Source organism: Lipotes vexillifer, unplaced genomic scaffold (genome assembly GCF_000442215.2).
Source record: "Lipotes vexillifer unplaced genomic scaffold, Lipotes_vexillifer_v1.1 scaffold64, whole genome shotgun sequence".
NCBI lineage: Eukaryota > Metazoa > Chordata > Mammalia > Artiodactyla > Lipotidae > Lipotes > Lipotes vexillifer.
Genome location: NW_006791024.1, coordinates 754,186 through 776,849, shown reverse-complemented (window position 1 = coordinate 776,849; position 22,664 = coordinate 754,186). Strand labels below are relative to the sequence as shown.

The 22,664-nt window shown below is 33.9% G+C and overlaps 1 protein-coding gene across 3 annotated transcripts in view; it reads left to right on the top strand.

Annotated features, from left to right (window-relative positions):
* CDC42BPA (CDC42 binding protein kinase alpha) overlaps positions 1 to 22,664 on the top strand; it is a 270,792-nt gene that overhangs the window by 214,690 nt on the left and 33,438 nt on the right. The window contains exons 21-22 of one of the 3 annotated variants that reach the window (XM_007464175.1): positions 13,389 to 13,493; positions 17,354 to 17,437. In XM_007464175.1, the coding sequence (XP_007464237.1) occupies positions 13,389 to 13,493; positions 17,354 to 17,437 (189 nt within the window). Of the gene's footprint in view, positions 1 to 6,140; positions 6,158 to 13,388; positions 13,494 to 17,353; positions 17,438 to 22,664 lie in introns of all 3 variants that reach the window. The other 2 variants (XM_007464177.1, XM_007464176.1) reach the window with 2 other exon arrangements.

Sequence of the window (22,664 nt, the reverse complement as noted above, 5' to 3'; positions counted from 1 at the left end):
TCACAAAGGCTGCTGAATCTTTATGATTCAGGCTCCAGCTCTTCAAGGGCATGGTTTTTTTCTCATTTGCTTCCTAAGAACTTTCCTCTCAATTTATTGCTTAAGCACTTAAGTTGATTCAAATCCTGCCTCTGCCACTTTCTAGGTATATAATTTGGAGCAAGTTGTCTAAACTTTCTGTGCACTGGTTTGCTCATCAGACAAACAAGGATAATAATAGTACTAATCTCATAAGGTTGTTTGAGAATTTAAAGAAACAACATATGTAATACCCTCAATAATATTGGTTATTATTTCCTTACTCTTAATGGACCAGTTCCCCTCCATTGCTGTGTTCTCTTTAGCTTCCTTTCTTGTCCACAAATTCAATTTCACTTAAGTACTTCCTTAGCTCTTCACCACTCAGCCTTCCACTTACCACCAATGTGCATCACTATACTTTCCTCCTGTTGAATCACATGACCACTGGAAATGATTTTTACGTGTCAGGGAAAAGGCCAGCAGTAACCTTCCATTTAAAAAAATGTTTTGTATTCTTAATTCATATTTTATGGCATGAACCTCTTATTTCTCTTCATAGTTTGTAACTGTGACCACCCTTCCCAGCATTATCATCCGTTTCACCCTCAAAGTCATAATAGAATGTTATTTTGAATAATGGTATTCAATCTTTGGCATGCTTGGGTTCAGCATCCAAGATATTTAGTATAAAACTCAAGTTCTGTAGCTGCCTTTCTCTTCGGCATGTGGATTCTTAAGGATTAAAATAAATCTTGATTGTTCTTTATGCCCAAACTAGTTACGTTGTTGTGCATGATGTTTAAAATATGTGACTGTGCTCTATACTAAGTAGACTCTATCTCTTAACTAATCCATAGGACACATCCTCTGCTCATTCTTTTCTGTTTTCTATCTCATTATGTTGAAGACCTAAAATTGAATTGCAGTGGAATTTGTAGGTATAGGAGGGAATAAGGTTAGTTTTAAGCAAAATTGCACAAATGAAGTTTTCTTTTGTGTCCACACATCATTGACCTTCTCCATCCGCCCCCAGTAACCTAGTGCCCTCATACTGCCCTCAGATTCTTCAGAGCTTTATCACCAGTGCCGCCCCTCCCCCAAAATTACCTTCTAGTTTTTTCCTTAACCCTCCCACACAGGCCTATTAAAACTATAATTCTTTTACTTAAATAGTACACCTAATCACTCTCCTACCTCTAAGTTTTCCTCAGTATGTTTTGCCTGTTATTCAAAATTCAGATGAATGCTAGGATTTGGGGCAATATGGGAAGACGTTCGGAACAAGATGCTTTCCTTTTAAGATACACTGTTTAGACACCTCTTGACAGAGGAGAAAGAGTATATGTAACACCAGTCGCTCCTTCCCTCTGACTCAGGCACAGCAGAATACGTTCTCAACATTCTGCTCCTGTAACTCAGCGTTTAGAGTTTTCCACATGTAGAATAATAGACTTTTCAAGGAGAAGAGAACCTTAGAAGATGTTTAGTCCAGTGGTTTTAGTAATTACTTACCACAGCACTCCCACTAGTAGATAGGTTACTCTCCCATTAGTGAGAGTGACTTTTTAGGATTCTCAGTCTTTGGAGTAATAGGGAAGTGTTGACAAAAGGGTTACATGGCATTCTTTAGGGCAGATAAAAGAGGGTGGCGGGGTGAGTTAATTTTGAAAGAAACTGAGACCATTTTGATTAGTGAGTGGTCCCTTGGGTGAGGCACTCTCCTATGAGTTATTGAGATAGCAGTCGAACAGATACCAGGATCCTTTCTGCTGTGGAAATGATTTCCTCTTTTACCCTTATCTTTCTTCTCAACCCCACGTGCCCAATCCTAGACTGCCTGTGATACTGCATATTAGGCCCAGCGTCATCCTGCAGGTTACAGATGGGGGGAGCAAATGGAGCTCAGCAGCTTAAGTTTTCCCTCATCTGTTCCCTTCATTCCCATGGTAGCAGATCCAGGGGTCATCAGACTAAGCTTACAGGAACTTCCCATTCTGTTCAGTTCATTTTCTCCTTCTCAAGTGAACCCCCAAAATGCTTGACTTGACTATATTCAAGGAATACTAGTTATAGTTATATAAATGAATGAGTTGCTGTTTATATTTGATAAATATATTGTCATATATATGAAACACATGCTAGGTAAGTTTTGAGTTTTATTAAATTACAGTTCTGTACTCTGTTCATTTAGCCTAAGTTCACAAAAATGGAATTTGCCCATTTATCTGGCAAATGCGAATGTATCAGCTTGCTTTTTGGAGGTTGTCTTACTCTAGTGTACTGAGGAAAAGAATAAATCAAGGAATTAAAGCTCTAGAATATAAAGGTCAGACATAAAGGAATAGAGATAGTACCTTTAGTCCAACTGTCCAGTACTGCTAATATCGTGTTCTTTTCTTGCATTCTGGCATATTAAGAGAAGAGTAGCCTGGGAGTATTGGCAAGCTGAGTTCTACTCTTGGTTTTGGCCTCATATAGAAGCTTACTAAGATGTCCCAAAATATTTAATTTCAGTCCTGGCTCCTAGGTTCCTTCATTTATGTCTTGCCTTTAACATTGTTCTCCCTCGTAGGTTCTTTCATATTCTGTCATAACCAATCAGAAATCTGGGCTTGGCAGCATAGGTTTAGCTGTATCTGGGAAAAGTTGGTCACACGTGAGAATCAATGGAAGACAAATTTCTAAAACATGCATTGTAAAGGGTTTTTAATCCTATGACCAAAGCTAGGCCTAGATCCTTCTGAGAAATTATGACATTTCTATAATTTCCTCCTTTAATACTTGTTTTTTAAAACTTCCACATGTTAAGCGCAACCTGACTTGAAACTCTTACACTTCAGAAGATTGGCATATGCAATTCTTCTCTAATTTAGGTAGTATGTTATAATGTATCAATAATATATTTGGGTAACTAGAGGAAAGGACCATGACTACATAGTCTTTTACCTCTTCGGTATTTTATTAAATAAGACCTCTGGAATTCATTAACTGAACCTTAAAATCTGTTAGCCAAAGTCTGTGTTCACAAGATAAATTGCTTCTTTTGGTTTCTGCTTACCGTGCTTACCTTCCATAATCAGCCTTAAAGTTCTGGTGGCAATTTATAGACCTAGATATAAAAAGGTATATGAAAAAAAATAAAAATAAAAAAATAAAAAGGTATATGATTGCATATTAAGAAAATGTACTGGTTTCCAGTGCTTGCTATGAGATCAGTTTCAGTGTCTATAGGAAACCGTGGTATGTGTGGGTATGTATAAGAGTGTGTGTGTTTTCCTCTAATTACACCATCAGGAAGGTGTAATTTGCTCTTTTCTATTGAAAATATAAAAATGGTCTGATTTCTAGGTAGCCACCTGGAGAAGAACATTATTACGATGGTGATTTGGTATCACTCTTAGCTTAGTGATACTAAATGCCCGCTTAGAAAACTTGTTGTCCTTCCTATGCAAAGATAGTTTTGAGAGACATTCTGAGTTGTTTTTGGTATAGTGGTAATATAGTTTATTTTGAGCTATTCATGCTCGTTCTCATGGTTTTAACATACTCTAGACTTTAGGAGTATGGGTAGCCCAAAACTAAGGGTTTCTCTATGTTTTACCACTTTTTACATGTGTGGTACTCTGCTGTGCACAGTGGTAGATGCTAAGATAAATCAGACTTAGAAGTAGACCTCAAAATGCTTATCTTATTATTAGAAAAAAATACACAGTTAATTTATTATGTGAAGTAGAAAATGGTAAATGCCATAAGAAATATTTAGGTTAAATAATGTAGAGTTTCAGAAGGATTCATTCAATATTTACGAAGAATTTTAAAATTTACAAGCTTTATGCTAAGCGTAATATAGTATTTCCGGCCCTTAAGGATCTGAGTCTGATGGAAAAGACAAACACCTAAATAATTACACCACCAATGGGAGAAGTACAATAATAAAAGATATGGACTGCATATCATGGGAATATAAAGGAGATATTATGGAGCTTCGATTTAATCAGTCCTATATGTAATAATTATTAAAAGCCTTAACAGAGGAGAAGGGTGACCATTTTCCTTTTGGGCAAGTTAAGTTTGAGGTGCCTGAGGGACATCCATGTGGAAATGTCCAGCAGATAGTTTTCTAAATGCGTTAGAAGGTTAAGGAAAAGGAGTGAACTAGCAGTGGAAATTTGGGACTGATCAACATAGTTGAAAGTAGATTGAGATCTCCCAGGGAGAGATTGTAGCAAGAGAAAAGTAGTAAGTCAGAACAGAGACTTGGGATCTCTCACATTGAGAAGGGTGTGGAGGCATAGGACTCCGCGTAAGGGAAGGAGGGGCAGTGGTCACAGGGGATGACTCAGCAAAGTGTTGTTTCACGAAAACTAAGGGAGTACAGAGTTTCAAGAGGTCAGCAGCCTCAGGTACAGCCAGAGATATCTGGTACCGTAGGCCAGACAGGAGATACTGATCCTATCATCATTTCATTAGGGTGATCAAATCAGAAGCCAAATTGTACAGTACTGAGAAGTGAATTGAGAGGCTAGGCAGTAGAGACAGTGATAGTATACCATTTTGAGAAGTCTGACTGAGAAGGTTTGAGTCCTAGCTCTACCACTTACCAGTTTTGTGACCTGTTGCAAGTTAATCTGTTTTCTTCATGTTTAAAATTGGGATCATAATACCTACCTTATATTAATCCTTCTATGAGGATTAAAAAAGTTAATATACGCAAAGTACTCTGAAAAGTATGTGTATATATTTTACACATGATAAAGGTTAGCTATTATCATTATTAACGAAGAGAAGGGAGAGATTAAATGTTAGAGGAAGGGTTGAGGGTTGAGTTATTTAATGTTTGGTTGTTTGGTTTGGGGGAGTGTGGAGGGAGACAGATACTTCCTATTAATCACTGAAGGAATATAACCAGGTTTGAACCTGAGACTTTAGTCTCCACCATAACAGAAGACTCAACTGCACTAAGAAGAACCTCTTGAGAAATCTGCGGACTTTCTAATCCTGGTTTGCTTATTAACTCTTTGGGACACAGTGTTTAAGTCACCTTCCATCCCAGTTTCCTACAGAAAGAAATAATGGTTCCTGTGTACCAATCTGTCAGAGCTATTGTACAAGTAAAACTGATCATCTTGGGTGATGTTTCTTATCCTTGAGGTTTTCTCTGAAATCTTCTGTTACTCCTATAGACTCAGTTTATAAATTCCCTCCTCTAGGTCCCCACAAAATTCTTGTACATCCCTCCTCCAGGTTGCCATACAAACTTCGTACATGTCCTTATTATAGCATTTGTCACATTGTTGATGGCATGATGTCTCCCCCACCAGTGAACTGCCATACCCTCTTTATCTTTTAAGTACCTGACATATTGTAAACACTCAGTAAATGTCAGGTTCAGTTGAATATAGGAAATTGCCTGAGTAGAGATGGTATATATTTGTGAAACTCTCTTACTTGAGCATCACAAATTTCAAAAACTTGGAAAATATTTCTACATAATTACGTACTGTTACTTTTTCTGAATTACTTAATTCTTTAATGTCAGAAAGGTGAAGGTCCCTCTTTTGATTAAGCCTGATGTCTAGTGAGGATCGACAATATTGTTGAAGTAACTTTTTGTTTTAATTGAACATCAGTAGTTCTGCAGGCCTAATTTAGCTCTTATCATTGAAAAGAGTCATCTTTGAAAAGAGCAAGAATTTGATAGATAACTGTCTGAAGCCAGACTAGTTAATTAAATATTTTGTGAAATGCTTACTAGCACTAAATCAGAGTTATTTAGACCTTTTTGTGCTCCCGTTTCAAGTTGCCACTAGCAGCCTTTCCAGACAAGATATTGGCCATAGCTTGATGGAGCATCATTTGGTGGGTGACTGTGCAAGGTCCAGTGAAAACTTTATTACCACTCTTAGACCTAGCCTGAGGAACTGTTTCTTTACTTTCCTGTGTTCCAGTTTTTCCTGAAAATACATGTACTTTTCAACCTCTCAAAAATGTGTCTTTATATGTATGTTTATATACTCTGTCTGTTAATACAATATTAGTCATTGAGAGTCATGTGTGTAAATATTTGTAACGTAGTATTCTCCTTTCTTTGTTGAAGCGCTCTCCATCCTGTACTCCAGCTAGCAAAAGCAGACGTGTAAGAGACTATTGCACTTGTGTGCCCACCCGATGCCCTCTACCCCTATCTCTTATCCTTTTTGCCTGTGGTTGCAGTACATGCTAATGTCTTTGTGGTGTATTATTACATTTATTGCATGCTTTGCGCTGCTGCTCCTCCTATAGCTACTCTGCTTTTCTGTACTTTTTTTTTTTTTTCTCTTTTGGCTTTGGCCGCAAAGCTTTAGGAATGTTCATATAAATTTCTGTAACCAAGCTACTAAAATTATAAGGTATCTTTTTTATTTTGATTGGGTAAAAGAGTGATCCTAAAGTATGCTTTCTAAATTGGTCACATACAAAGTCAATGAGTTTCTAAATAATCTGATGTTAGCAATTATGTGGAGATTCTTAGAAATTTTAATTACGTAGAAAGAAAACTTGATAATTCATATTATGCAAAATTCAAAAAAGGTTTGGGATAAGGTATAGATCTTACTGATTATAATTTTATGTAAATCAGTTCTGGAGAAACCTTTGATAGATTTTTTAATGTAGCTCTAAGTTATATTCCCAAATATCTTGTATTTAGAGTTTTGAGGCAATGATGTTGGTAATAAATCATTTATATTCTAAGATATTTCCAAGATTTAAAAAAAAATTTAACATTCTTTATACATGTATTGATAACAAGCTATAAACATCTTCCTATGCTAAGGCTAGTTCAGTGTTTCTCAATCTGAAATGGGCCAGACACTACCTCTCTACCTCTATCCTGCAAGATTCTGATGTGCCCAGAGTGGGGAATCTGTTTGTGAAAAGGTCTCAAATTTTTGTAAAGCAGCCTCCACCCGAACACCAATATACATGCATTCAAACTCATTAGTTGAGAAGCTAGCTGACACTGTTTGCTCTGGTTTTTATATGCAATGTAAATAACACCATTAAAAAGGAAAATCTGTGATAGATGCAAATTTAAAATTTCTACTTGTCGGTTTCATGATCATTGGTATTGATCAACACCTTAAATCCAGAATTTCAGACTGGGAAGGTTCTAAATCAGGGAATTATCTGGTTTATGGAAGGCATGGTAAGCAATAGAGTGACCCACTGCTTCCTGTACTCTTATCTTTCTGGTGTGATGGAGGGTTGATTGTAAAATGAACACAATTAACCCTAATATAGCACATGTTTTCAAACTACTGTTTAACAATGAATAAGCAGTTTCAGATACCAGTGGTATGGCCAGTAGAACTTCGACTTCAACTGATATCTCATTAATTAATGAAGTTTATGAAAAGATTGCTGGTCGACTGACTTATTGATTATTTTGACATTTGTAGAGAGTTAAAACCATTGGGTATTTGGATTTATCCAATCTGAATATATGTTCATTGGTATCATATAACCTCTAGAAGGGAAAACCAAGATGATGTGTGCCCAGTTATATTAGGTTCAAATCATTAGCCTGTGGATTGACTACATTTTTATCTGTTTGCTTTTCAACAGATTTATCATTCAGAGAGATTTTGTTTTTCTGGTTAAATTTATCATAGATTAGTTATGTCTCTTACCTTGTAGACTTATAGGGGCTTTGACCACCCAGAACATTTCTGTGAGTCTTTAAATAGGAAAAATTTTTGAGGGAAATAGCTGTTATAAGACCCCTGCTATTTAGTCTACATTTTTATTCTATAGGATGTAAATAAGTCACACTTAACCAGAGCCTAATGACTTATAATTGCATATGATTTTTTTAAATGCAGATGTGATAGGCTTGGTAATTTGCTTTCCAGGCGTCCTTTAATCTTTCCTTTATTATTTGACAGATAAGAAGTCAGCCACTTAAAAGTGGTAATGTCTGTGAGGGAGATGACTGAAGAATTACCAATTATTCAACAGTTAAATAGAAACATAGAATAGTGAGGAACTTTAATTGTTCCTGGGAACATCCATGAAAACAGCAGGACACAAATAGTTACCATTCCTAACAGTGGCCTTGAATTTAACAGTGGCATACAATTTTATGTTACATACTGTGGTTTTAGACAAGAAATGTACAATACTTTCATAAATTTAAAATTCTCTGAATGAAATATCATATAAATGAGGTATATGTATTTCCCATGTGCTCTAAAACCTCATTTACAATTTAAATAATGCTGTTTTTAAGTGGCGTTATTTAATTAATCATAGTGTTAGAAAGATTTGTTATTAATGTCATTATTAATGTCTGAATACAGATGGTTATGGAAAGGTTCATAGTGTTTTCATTAGTAGTGAGAAACACTGAGTATCTGTTAGATTATTCCTTTAGAATTTAAAGCAGAAATTGTAAATAGCCAACATGTGGCTGGACTTTCTTTTGTGTTTTCTTAGAACATGTGTAAATTCTCCAGAGTAGATATTCAAATCAATAAATTGAAAATAAGGAGAAATTTTCATAAAGAGAAACAAGTTATATTACTTGTAACTAGTAAGATTACATTTACTAGTCATAAACTTCAGTAATTTATTATTTGTTTTAGAATGATAAAATATATTTACTGTTGTCCACATGACATAGACAATGTCCAATATTGTTTTTTAATCAAAAGAACAATTAACAGAAATAACTATATCACTAAAAGCTTGAGTTATAAAGTGTTTCTGAATATTAAAAAATTGGATTACCTGCCACTTTGTTTCTAAAATACTCCCAGCTACAGGATAAAGAAAATTGATGAAAACTGGATTTTTTCTGTTAACTTAGAGTTTTTTATTTACCAGTATAAAACAACATGTTAGATGTAAGCTATTTTTTAATCTATATCAAATTCGTATCAAGTGTTGGTATCTTTTTATTTTAAAACCAGGTTTCTTATATGAATGTTTTGCTATTTGTACTTGTTCAAATCTATAATTATTTTTGGAGTAGAACAGACCCATTGATACATGTTCAAGATAAGTAGTTTTTGATCCTTTTGTTATTTATAAGAAGGCCATATTGCATAATTTGAGAAATTCTTGATTAGCAGGTCATCTGAAAATCAGATGTGAGCCACGGTGGAAAAAAACTTTTCTATTTTATAATACCCTACTGCTCTAAAAATACATTTCATGATTTATTCATTAGAGAAGTCCTAATAGATTCTGGAAACATTATGGACTTTTTACATGACAGTGTTATGCATTATGGACAATACACTGAGATTCAGTTTTTCTGCTTTTTTTTTCCCCAAGCAGTAGAGCAGTAAGTAAAACTGACATTAGAGTAGGTGTTTCTAATACCTGTTCATCGGAATAACTCCTTAAAGTCTGTTTACTTAGAAAAAGAATCAGTTAATCAAAAAGTAGAAAAAAATCACATTTACGTGAAGAGGTTTCTTATTTTTCTCAGTAGATGGCAGCTTATAAATATTGAGTGAATTGCTTATACTATTCAATTAAGATTTGTTTCCAAGACCTTCCTTTGGATTATATCAGAATATACTGTCCAATTAATATTAGCTATTGTTCCTTATTATTTTCCCTATTTTATTATTCTTTCTATAACCATAAACCCAATTATGAATTAAGATATCTCTGCTATTGATGTATATCATATTTATCAGCTTTTCCTGTATTATTAATTCAAGTCATTGCTTACATTTAATGGTGAAATTTTTTTTTTTTTTTTTTGTGGTACGCGGGCCTCTCACTGCTGTGGCCCCTCCCGTTGTGGAGCACAGGCTCCGGACGCGCAGGCTCAGCCGCCATGGCTCACGGGCCCAGCCGCTCCGCGGCATGTGGGATCTTCCCGGACCGGGGCATGAACCCGCGTCCCCTATAATGGCAGGCGGACTCTCAACCACTGTGCCACCAGGGAAGCCCTAATTTTTTTATAATACAAAGAATTTTTAACTTCCTTGGCTTTAATATAATATTAGTGGTTATATTTGTTTCAAAGGTAAAAGTAACTAATATACTATTAATCAATTGCTTTGCTATCATTTTTATATCTGAATCATTGCCAATTATTAAAATTAATTTTAGTCTATCTGTAAATCCTGGCATATCGTCATTGAGTATTCTGAAAGTTTAGTAAAATTAATTGCTTTTTAGTAACTGGAATTACAAATTAATTGTAAATGCATTGGTAAGCATGTAATTATAGATAAAATTAATAACATCTTGAAAACCATAGTCATGTTGGGGTTAACACTTTGATGAAGAGAATATGTAAGTGATATTGTATTTTTCTTGTTACTGGTAACCTCTTTTGAGATATTGTTTATACTGGTAGTAATCCAGAAAGGAAATGAAATATTAAAATCTATTAATCTAATTAGCTATTAGCTTCTACTACAGTCTCTTAAAAGACCTGGGAAGTTTTTTTAAAGTTTGATATTCAAGACTTTTTTGCCATGAGTTTATTCATCTTTACCAAACTTTTGTGTCCTTGTCTTTATGAGAAACACACTTGGAAAATAAAGTGGTAAATTTTAAACTTCAATTATACATGCATGGTTTTTTTTAAATCACAGCATCATTGTAAATGGCATAGCTCAACTCTTTAATAAGGTCAGTTAATGCCACCTCAAAATATTATTTCAATATTTCTTACTTTGAATTTTGTTAAACAAAACTGTCTTGATTTTGTTTAATCTCTGGAATTAATTTTACTTTAAGAGCATAAAGCTCCAAAAAGCTAGTGTGGAAATTTTCATTATTCTATTTTACTATAATTAGAATGGGTTATTTTTAACATTTAAATGTTTTCCACTTCTGAAAAGCCAGTTTTAACCTCCTTCAGCTAAGAAAATCGCTTTAAAATCTGTTCTCATTTCTATTGTTTTCTTTCATTTTATTGATGAGTAAAAGTTTTTTAGGAGAAAAAGATTTATAATGCCAGTAATTCTTCAGAAGGGCCAAGAGGTATGTGCTAAAAGCCTCAGTCATTCCTTAAGAGTCACTGATTTGTGTAATCACAGATTAAAATGTGATAGTGTTTTTTTACTTTGCCAATATCAAACTGTCATAATGTCACATTTTCATAGGGTCATGAAACATGCTAGTAAATGTTTTAATGATCAACTTGATTTTTAGGTTTGACAGTTTTCATGATGTGAACCCCCCTTTAGAGCACATATTGGCAAAATGGCTTAAGGTGGTATATGTTCTAGTTTCAGCACAGGAAAGTATATAAAACAGTGTGTTCAACTTCTGTCAGTATGTGTCCATATGGCATAAAGAGCAAGCCTGCTTTAAAATTTCAGCCAGTAGTATTGGGAACAGCAATGTCTTGCCTTTCTCATTTTTTGAAGAATTTTTAAAGTAATTGGACCCAGAGGTACAAAGCCACTATATTTGCTATATTAAATTTGCTCCTCTCAGAAAGTTGAGAATCACTGTCTTATTTTAAAATCTGCTTCAAGTAAAATGGAGCCAAATTGTTTCTGAATTCTCATTATCACCTTTTTTAAACACAGCACTGTCCTTCACACAGGAACTTCTGATTTTATGTCTTTTAATTAATCTGTGGGCTAAAGGCTTTTGTGTGACAGGTCAGAATGTTAAATTTTCTTAAAATAATCCAATTTTTTTACAAGTAGCAAATCCTCTATTTGGACACTTCTTTAAAACTTTATGAGATCATTAACTCTTGATTATTCGAGTCAGTTTTAAAATTCTTATTAGGGTAAAATATATAGGTATTGTTTATGAATTCCATTTTAATCGAACCTACTCCCCCATGGACTTTTTATTCAGCTTGCAATTTATATAAACTTAGGGGAACCAGAAGTAGATTTTTAGAAAATAAAAGACATTTTGCCTTCTTCCCAACCTAGGGTCATATTTCAGATTAACAATTTGAACTGATAACCTTCTCCATGGCTGTCCCCCAGTAAAATTGTGAACTAGGTAAAATTTGTCTGGAATCCCATTTTCCTCTTTCTTTTACTCTCCTGTTCCTGAGCAAAGTTCATTGTCAGTCTCCATGATCACTAAATTACTTTGACTGTCTCTACTGTGGAGTTGCCTTGGTACAACAAAAAAGAGTACTGAATTTGGAGTCAAGAGATGAGATTCAGGCCTGGCTCTCCCACCTCATAAGGCATACTAGTTTTATGCAATTATCCACATCACACACACAGTGCTGACATACAGCTGGGATGCATCGGTTCAATGGTTCAGTTTTTAAAATATGAAATACTCTCCTAGCTGTTAGTACGTAGTTGCTACTCCAGGTCCCCTAGATGCCCTTACTGAGATCCTTCCTGTCCCCGTTTCTCCTGAATCCAGTAGCTAAAGGTTTAAGGCCTGGCTGCCGGCCATCTTAGCCGGTCCCACCAAAGTCCTGCCTTGCAGTTTGCCAGAATACCTGCCCATGCCCGCCACCAAGGGAGGCCACAGGTAGGCACCAGCAGAGGGCTACTCCAGTATTTGCCAGCCCACTAGCCAGTCCCTAAAATAGTAACCATAATAAAAATAGAGGAAAAAAAATGTTTTTAAACCTTTTTAGTACATGTTTAAAATCCTTAAGCTGATTACTCTCTTTATTGATTTGTAAATCAGTAAATGCTGATTTACAATAAATGCTGACCTAAGCATTGCTCTTGCTGCACAACATATTTGAAACAAATTCCCTAACCTTCCCAAGTTGTCTTCATTGCCTTTCATTTAAAAAACCCAATCCTGGTAATTTTTAAAATTGCCAAACTGAATATATATCATTGATCGGTGTGTTCCATAGGATCTTTTATGCTAAATTTTAACCTGAAGCATCTTCAGTTTCTAAAAGTACTTGGTTAGAAGGGTGCAACTGAGTATAAGTGCCAGTATTTCTACTGCTGCAAAATAAAAAGAGAATTTAATTTAGTGACAAAGCTGATAGGTTTGTTTCTTTTACTTTCAACTAATGCCTTGTAGAGGACCAAATTTCATTCTCATCAAGGACAAACTTATTTGTAATCTGCAGTACATATTTCTATTAAGTACTCTGCATTTATTTCACATGTATGGTTTATTTTGTGGAATACAAGTAAAAAACATACAGTAGCTCGAAGTAAGAGATCAGTGGTGAAGATTGGAGCATTTTGTTAACTGTTGTTATCTTGACCTTTGTTTAAAGCTAGTGGTTATGTTTTTGTATAATGACACATCCCTAATGTGAATATTCAAACTAACGTTTGTTATTCTCCTTTCTCAAGAATGTTATCATGATCATGCCTTACAGAAATTTACTAAGAGCTGCACGTTGTTTAAAAGTGATTTCTTGGGTTTTTGTTTTTCCTGACTTATTTTCCTAGACTGATCCCGTTGAGAACACATATGTACGGAATCCGAACGTCAAGTTTTACATCCAGTCAAGGTCCACATCTCCTTCCACATCTAGTGAAGCTGAGCCAGTTAAGGTGCCTCACTGGAGCAGTCTTGCTCCCCAACTTTTCACTTGTGTCAGGAAAGAGGGACTTGCAAAAACAAGTGAAATCTGACTCTCTTCTTTTAATCAAATGTATTGTGTAATAAGTCACAGTATATTGAAGATCATTACATTTGACTGATAATATAGATAGGGTTATAAAACAAGTAAAAAATGGTCCCCCCAACTTCAACCCAAAATAGACAGAAATTTTATCTAATTTTAAAGTAGTCTCTATCTTAAGTAGAGAGCTATATAGAACAGAGGACAGAGTTGTGTGAATTTTGGAATTATCAGATAAAAACTCTGTGGACACATGGCAGTGTCAGGTGCCATTCTCATATTTTAATTCTTCTAATCAATCTAATAAGATATGACATAACTGTTACTTCATAAATAGAACTGAAAATTGCCACTGCTGGCAACTGAATAGTTTATTCTGTTAATCAGCAATAGGCATCCAACCTTTTAATATTTAAATCATGCCTTTTAATAGTGCAAAAACAGTGTTGTGTTTGCACCTTATGTAAGTAAATGGTTTAAAACAGCCAACTGGCCAACTTTCTCAACAAGTCAGAAGGATGTATTATTCCTCAGTTACTGCTGTCCTGCCTCAGATGCAGTTCTGGTTATTTACTCAAGCTTTACAATTCTGACATGGCTCCCTTGTTTCCCATTTGGTCATCAGACAGAGCTGTGTCTAGTTTCCCAATAGAAGCAGATAGTCCCATTTTGAAAGCTGTCTGAAGTGAAGTTTGAGGTGTAGTCAGATTCTGACTTGGTTTTTTCCAACCCTGTGATAGACTGCTTGGTTAAGTTGATGATACCCTCTGATTTTAGATTTTCATTGTTTTAATATTTTGAGTTTATGCATTTTTATTTTAATGTTAAAATATTTAGAGCATACAGAAAATAATATTCTAAATACCCACATAACCACCATCCACAGATTTAACATATATGAACATTTTGCCCCAAAATTTGTATTAAAAAGAAAGAAACCTTCCCTATAGCATTCCCCCCTCTCCTTTTCCAGACATATCTAAATACCCTGAAATTGGCATACTCCCTTTCTTCCTTACTTTTACATGTTTATTTCATTTGTATCCATAAACAGTACATAATAGTGTTTGTTGTATATTTAAATTTTACACAAAGGTTATCTGCATCTTATACAGATACATGTCTACTTAGTTCATTCATTATAACTGTTGCATAATATTTCATTGTATGAATATACCACAACTATTTATCCATTCTCCTGTTGTTGGATATTTAGGTTGTTTCCAGTTTTTTGTTATTACAGTCGTTGCTGAAGTGAACATCCTTATAGCTATCTGCTTTTGCAAATGTGCAGTTTGTTCAGCATATATACCTAGAAGTGGAATTATTGGGTTGTGTGGAATATGCATTTTCAGCTTTAACTAGATCTTGTCAAATTATTTTCCACAGTGGTTGGACCCGTTTTCACTCCCACCAGCAGTGTGTGTGTGAGTGAATTCCCTGTTTCCCCACATCCTTCCAACCCTTGGTACTGTCAGACATTAACTTTTGTCTATTTGATGGGTATAGAGTGGCATTTTTGTTTTAATTTGCATTTCTCTGATTTCAAGTGTTATTCAACATCTTTTTATATGTTTATTGACCATTGATGATTTGCCTGTTCATGTCTTTTTGTCTGTTGTTCTATTGAATTATTTTTCCACTTGTTTTGTAATTGTTCTTTATATATTCTGGATACTAATTCCTAGCTGGCTATATGCATTGCAAATATTTTCTTCCAGTCTGTGGCTTATTTTAAAATTTTATTTGTCGTATCTTTTTGTCTTGCAACAGTTTTTATTTTAAAGTAGTCATATTTGTCAGTCTTTTATGACTTCTGTTTTTTATGTCTTTTTAAAACAGTTCTTCCCTATGCAGGAGTTATAAAGATTTTCTTCCATATTTTCTTCTAAAAGTTTTTAAATTTTGCTTTTACATGTTTAGGACTTTAATCAAACTAAAATTTGTTGTTATGCATTATGAGAAATGGAGTTCTAATGTTTTTCTTGTATGAACCACCAACTCTCCTATATTTCCCCCATTGATTTGTAAATCTATCTCTGCTTTATATAAATGGGTCTGTTTGGGGATTCTCTATTCTCTTTCATTGTTCTTTCTGTCTGGGATTCTCTGTCTCTTTCATTGTTCTTTTTGTCTATTCCTGTACCGACATCACATTGTCTTAATTATTGTAGCCTTAAAATAATTCCTGATACCGGGTATGATCAGCCACTCCCACGTACCTTGTTCTTCTTCCTTTACTTCTTGACTCTTTAGTTTTTACATATGATTTTTAGGTTCAGCTTGTAGGTTCCATGTAAAGCTTTTGATTGGATTTGAATTTATAGATTATCTGAGGAGAACTGATCTCTTTGTGATATTGGGCCTTTCTATCTATGAACATTATTTAGATTTTTTTTATATCCTTCAATAAAGCTTCATTATTTTCTTCCCGAATGTACTCCAAATTGCTTGTTAGATTTGTTCCTGGGTACCTTAAATTTTTATTGCTGTGGTGAATGGGATCTCTTTAAAATATGTTTTCTAAATTAGGCATGGCTGGTCTTTATGAATTATGATGATCTTGGATTCAGCACCCCTGCTTCACGCCTTTTAATTATAAAAACTTCTCTTGGACTTTCTATGTAAATTCTAGTGACGGTTTTGTTTCCTATGAATTGTTCTTTATTAACTTTCATAAAGGTTTTGTATTCATCTCTTTTATTTCATATTTATTTTTTTAATGTTAAATTATAAATTGGATTGTATACTTTCTTCAAGCTATTTAAAAGTAAATTAAATTTAAATTAGAACTAAACTCATAGTTAAGTTGAAAACTCTGAGAAGCCCATCTAAATTCCATTTTAAGGCTATCATGTGTATAAAATATTTGGCTTTTGGAGGTTATATAGTAACAAAGGCAAAGAGGGACCATCCATTTCTCTCTTAATATTTTAGAATATTCTGTAACTTTACACAAAGCTAGCTTTTCCCTCTTGCTTGCTTGCTTGCTTTGCTTAGCATCCTAAAAGGAAGTCATTCTTCGTATATTTTTTTTACACTTTGCTAATAAATGATGTCTCTTTTTTTCCACAATAACATCCAGTAAAATCACTGGTTCCTTTCATTCAAAGAAATATCTTACAGTAATATGCCATAAAATAAAGATATGGCAAGTAATTAAATTTCTGTCAGTTCTGAATTCCAGTAATATTAAACAGTCTAACTCCGTTCTTAGAAATTACTTTCGTCACAAAAATCCCACTAATCAATCAGTCCACCAATCAGTCAATCTCTATATCTCGCACGCGCTCTCTCGCTCTTTCTCTCTACACACATACACACAAATCCACAGAATTGTATTCCATATATGTAATATGCATCCTGTATATGGAAGTCAAAGGAGTTAAAAGAATCTTCTAAATATTTTGATTATAAATCTTGCTTAAAAACTCTTTAAGATACTTTATACAATTAATATGGCATTTTCAGTTGAACTTGAAACTTAATATCCTAAATTTTATGTAGGCTACATGCTATGACTTTCCTGTGTTCTTCTATAGGTTCTCCTTTACAAGTTATTTATTTTTAAATTTCCAGACTGAAATAGTTTTTATAAATTGAACAAATATTTTATTTGTAGTTATTGCAGGCAGAAATTTAAATTATCAACACTAAGAATCTTAGCTTCATTGAGATAATTTTTCCTTATTGCTGTTTTGTTTGGCTGTATTTACTTTTATTTTTAGTGATGTTTGAAATAGATGGAGTGTTTTATGACATTTATTTCCTCTTTTCCCCTGGATTCAGACTGTAGACTATACTCCACTTCCAGTTCACACACCAACCTTAAAGAAAAAGGGATGCCCTGGTTCAACTGGCTTTCCACCTAAGGTATTCAATCTAGTGATAAGCATTGTATGTTGTGGAGAAAAAAAAAAAAAAAAGGAAAGAAAGAGAATGGATTTCTTCTGCTTTTTGTATGTGCCATGATTTTTACTACTAGATTCCTCAAAATTATAAACATAAAAGCTGGGAAAGATAATAAATTCTGTATGAGTGGAAATAATCACCACTAAGAAAGGTAGGACAAACATGCAAAGTTTGTTTTGTTTTGACTTCCATCTTCTTAAATTCAATGTTTTGAAGTCTGTTACAGCAAGGAGTAGTGTTTGGAGTGTGTACTGTAAGGAAGGCATTAAGTTGAGGCCACTTGTGGAAGAATCTAAAATTGAGCTTAATAAAACACTTAGAAATGTTTAGAGAAAAATTCAGATCATTTTTTTTTCATTCTATTCAACATGACCATGTCCAGAGTATTGTATATGGTAGAACATGAAGATTTAGTTGCTTATCTCAAGCTCCTACAAAGGAATTCTAGAAATTGGAACTCTCCATCCCCCGAACATGAACTTCGGGTAAACCCCAGAATTAGAGACAGATTGATGGATCTGAAAAACTAACAAAATATACCAAAGTATAACTGGTATAAAAGAAAGCCACAAACTGAATAATCTATGCTAGATAAAATTTTGAGGCTAGACAGAGCATGAATTTAAAATAAGCATAATAAATATGTTTAAAGAGGTAAGAAAGGAAGTAAGTTGGCAACATGGGTCAGGTTAAGGTACTTATAAAGAAAAAGAATTTCCAGCTGCTTGACATGAAAATGTAACTGTTGAAATAAAGAACTCAAGTAACTGGCTTTAATAGCAGAATGAGCAAACTGGATGTAGCAGAAAAACAAGTTGCGAGATGGAAGATGAGGTGGAAAATATGAAAGTTAAGCTATAAGACAGAAATAGTGTCTATCTATATAGTTGGACTTTCAAAAGAAAAGAAAAAACAGAGAGATGGAAATACTTAAAGAAATAATGACCTAATATTTCCCAGAAATAAAGATGGAAATCCTCATACTGAAATACATTATTATGTGCTAAAAAGAGGAGGTAAGAAAACATTCACACTTGGACACAGTATAGCAAAATTTAAGAATATCATAGATCAAGAGAAAATTCTAAAAACTTTCAAAGAGAAAGCAGATTATCTAAACAGAAGTCAAATTGATATTGGTCTTCTCAACAGTAACGAGATGCAAGAAGACAAGAAGTATGTTCAAAGTGTTGAAAGAAAAGAACTCTGAACCCTAAAATTCGTTCTGCTGATAGAAGTAAATAGCTAACAGGGTTAAAGGAAATTGCCCCTAGGAAGGACGACTTGGGGCAAAGGGGTTCTTCTGTTTTTGTTATAAGGATTGTGATACTATTTACTCTTAAAACTTTATACATGTATTAATTTCATTTTAAAAGTTAAACATACATATGAGAAAATGTAGAATTTCTTTGTGACTAGGTAATGAAAATAAGATCTCAAATCACAATCATAAGGTGAAAATATTGATGGACTTTATACATTAAAATTAAATATCTTTGTACATTGAAAACATTGTTAGTAGGTGGTTAATAAGTGATGACAGACTAGGAGAGAATATTTGCAGTGTTTAACACCAGTAAGGGATTCATTTCTAGAACACGGTATATAAGAAACTCCTGTAACTGCATGTGAAAAAGATTAGAAATCCAGTTGAAAATCTGGCAAATAATATGAGTAATTGCCATAAAAGGAAATCCTAATGGTCAGCAAGCATGTGAAGAAATGTCCAACCTTATTTATAATTGGTGAAATTAAAAATTAAAATAATTTAATAATTTTTAAATTAATACTACTTTATACTCACCAGTTTGTCAAAAATTAAGTAAGGTAGCATCAAGGATGTGAAGAAACACACAGCTTCACACACAGCTAGTGGAATTTTAAACAGGTACAACCATTCTGGAGAACAACCTTGCTACTGGAATAGACATACACCACATAACCCAGCAATCTCATTCCTTCAGAAAACTTTTTATGCAGATCCATTAGGCAAGATGACAGAGATGCTTAGTGCTGCATATGGTAACAGGGAGTTGGAAATAGAAGAAAGATAGGTAAAATATGGTTGATGTGTAACAAAATCACATTTATATAAATTAGCAACACTCAAAAATATCTAATTCGTAAGGCTGTGTACATATCCAAGGACCTGTGTAGATCACCTTAGATTGGATGACAGATTTCATGGGGAAGGATGGGGAGTAGATCATCAAGGATGAATTAAAAATAAAATAAGGCCAAATGCAAGACCAGTGTCAAGGATCTTAGTCCTTATGCTCTTGTCTAGGAGTTTTATGGACTCAGGTCCATGTTCAATCCTTACTCCATTTTGAGTTGATTTTTATGAGTGGTTTAAGATAGGGGTCCAGTTTAATAAATAAATAAATAAGGTCAAAATTAGAGGGGCCTCCATGAAGCTCTGGTAATAATATTTCATGGACTGAATATTAACTCAATCTTGTACACCTATTGTTCCTCCCCAAAAAATAAAATAAGATTTACTTCATGTTTTTTAAAAGATGAAGGATTGAATCTATAATTATCTCAAAGTAAAAGTGTTTAAAAGGGAAGAGGGTTATTTAGAAAAAAACCTTTAATAAAGGTTTGCTTGAGATAAAGACTCCTTGTCATTTATAGCGTAGAATCCTAATTATGTACAACTACTGATTTGTAAGTTTTCAAAAAGGGTTGCTTCTACTCTGTTCTCACATCTTTTATTAAAAGTATTTTACCTTCTCCATTGAGTAGCTTGAAGTCTGCAACACTGGCAAAATTGGAATAGAAAAGAACCCTTCTTTCTATCCACTTCTTTAAATTTCGAGATTATAGTTAATTCTCATTTTACTCCAAATTATCACATAATCTAAAATTAATTTGAGTTCATGCTTTAGGTTTAATGCCTCTTTTACTCGACATTTTTTTCTCCTCCTCCAACTACCTTTTGTGGAAGTATTAGAAATCAGGTATTGACCAGGAGACAAGAAAGGGGATCTTAGAAAGATCCAGAAGCCAACTGGTCTAGATCCTAGGGCTGAATTCGCCTATCTTTTTGTTACTATTCATCTTCCCCCCGCCCCACCGCCCCGCACCAAAAAGAAATAAAACCAAAAGCCTATTGTGTGTTGCCTAAAGTTTGATGCTCTCAGAATCATGTTAATTATGTTATGTATTATACTGTTCTTAGTTGGGATTAGTAAAACATGGACCATTTAATCTTCAGTAGTGAATCACGCCCACCTCCTACAATTTAACCAGCACCTGCCAGTTGATCATTTAAAATCAATGCTTTGGTAAAACATTGTTTATCTCTCCTACTATTGCATACTTAGTTAAAATTATGACATCCTGAGCAGATCTCTGGGGGAAAAAAGTATATAATAAATATGTTTTATAAGCAATTTTTAGATATTGTGATGTAATACTATTAAATTTGTCATGGGCATGGTTATTTTATTACTGTCATTTCAGACATGTCTTCTTATCTTTTAGAAGAAGAAAAACAGAACAGTTACTTACCTTGAGCCATTGACTAATTCTTTCATCGTAATAGAAGCCTTTAGAACCAATCAGTAACAAATTTTGCATTATTGCATTAATGTATTTTGAACAATTGAAAAAGCACTAGAAAATTTACTCTCATAGTTCCTGAAAGTTAAAAAAACTAAGAGTAAAAATTAGTATACAGGAGAAATGTTGAGCAAAATTTTATGTGATGTTAACAAATCAGGTATTTTTATCACAGGCATGAAGGCCTCTAGTCTTGACCTAAGTGTGTCTTATGCAGTCTGGTGGGGTTTTTTTTTAAGGATCATATTTTTCAGTTACATGTTTTTAAATTATCAAACTCTGAAAGATGGCAGAATCAGATCCGGGCTTGAATTTTAACTCTACCAATAACTGTCTATTCATGACTAATTTATTTAATCTCTCTGAGTTTCAGTTTCTTCATCTATATAAAGAAATAATACCTATCTTCCCAGAGGCATTGTCTCCATTAAATGAGATGGTTGAGAAGTACTGGCACAATGTCTGCACCTTGGTTGTTGCTCAGTCCACACACAGCAATTATAGAGCCAGTGGAAAGATAGTCTGTCCTCTACTTAGAATAAAGTCACATCCCAGTGCTGCTTTGCAACTGACCAAAGGTCCTGAGGAACTTCTAGAATAGAATGGTTTGAGGTTGGACCAGAGTTCATGACTGCTCTAAATTTGAGGATCTCATTCCATTCCAGGACCCTAATATAAAAAGATGATCTACTTTTCTATGCTTGATTTTTTTAAAAATTTCTTTTGTGGTATGTAAATATATCCCAGTTGAGAAGAGCAAAATTTATTTTTAACTTAAATTTTAAAGCTTTGAATATTCTCTTTAGTTTTTTGTTAATATGGTAAATTTCAACTGAAATAATACTACTTTAAAACTGTTTTCCATCAGTATTCCCATGTTACCAGAATACAGGATAAAGTTTTTACTAGTTTAAATCAACCACACATATAAAAAAGAAATAATTAGCCAAATTTGTTTTCAGAATATGTTTTATAAATATGTTTATATTTATAACATACATATGTAAATATGTTTTGAATGCTTACTCTGTGCCAGCACTGTTCAAAAGGCTTTGTTTATATTAATGCTCATTTAACTACCCCATGAAGTAGATATTATTACTGATTCTGTTTTATAGAATAAAGAAAGTAAGACTCAGAGGAGTTAAGTAATTTGTTCCTAAGTTCACACAGCAGAGTGATAGAACAGTGGCTGTAATTCATTTATTATTAAAACATGCTAAGAGTTCATTTGGAGAGGAAAGAAGTGTTCTAGAGAGCTGAAATGTGGCGTACCACCATACAGACCAGCAAAGACAGAGAAGAACTTTAACTGCTGGGTTTTCAGTCTGTCTCTGGAATAATATATGTGTATTTATACCTGCTCAAGTGTAATACTGCCTGCTTCCAAGGGAGGAAACATATTTGTTAAGCATGTTACTTGTTCGTGGTCCCAGAAAATCAAATACATGATTTTTAGTAGGGACAAGAATTTTAAATTACTGTTTGTTCTTCGTAAGAAGGTATAAAAGCATATTAAATTTCTTTATTTGTATAGGTATAAATATGCAAAATTTCACCTAATGCATTGCCAAAGAACTTACAAAAATCCTGAATTCAAAATTCATGAGCAAAAATTGCT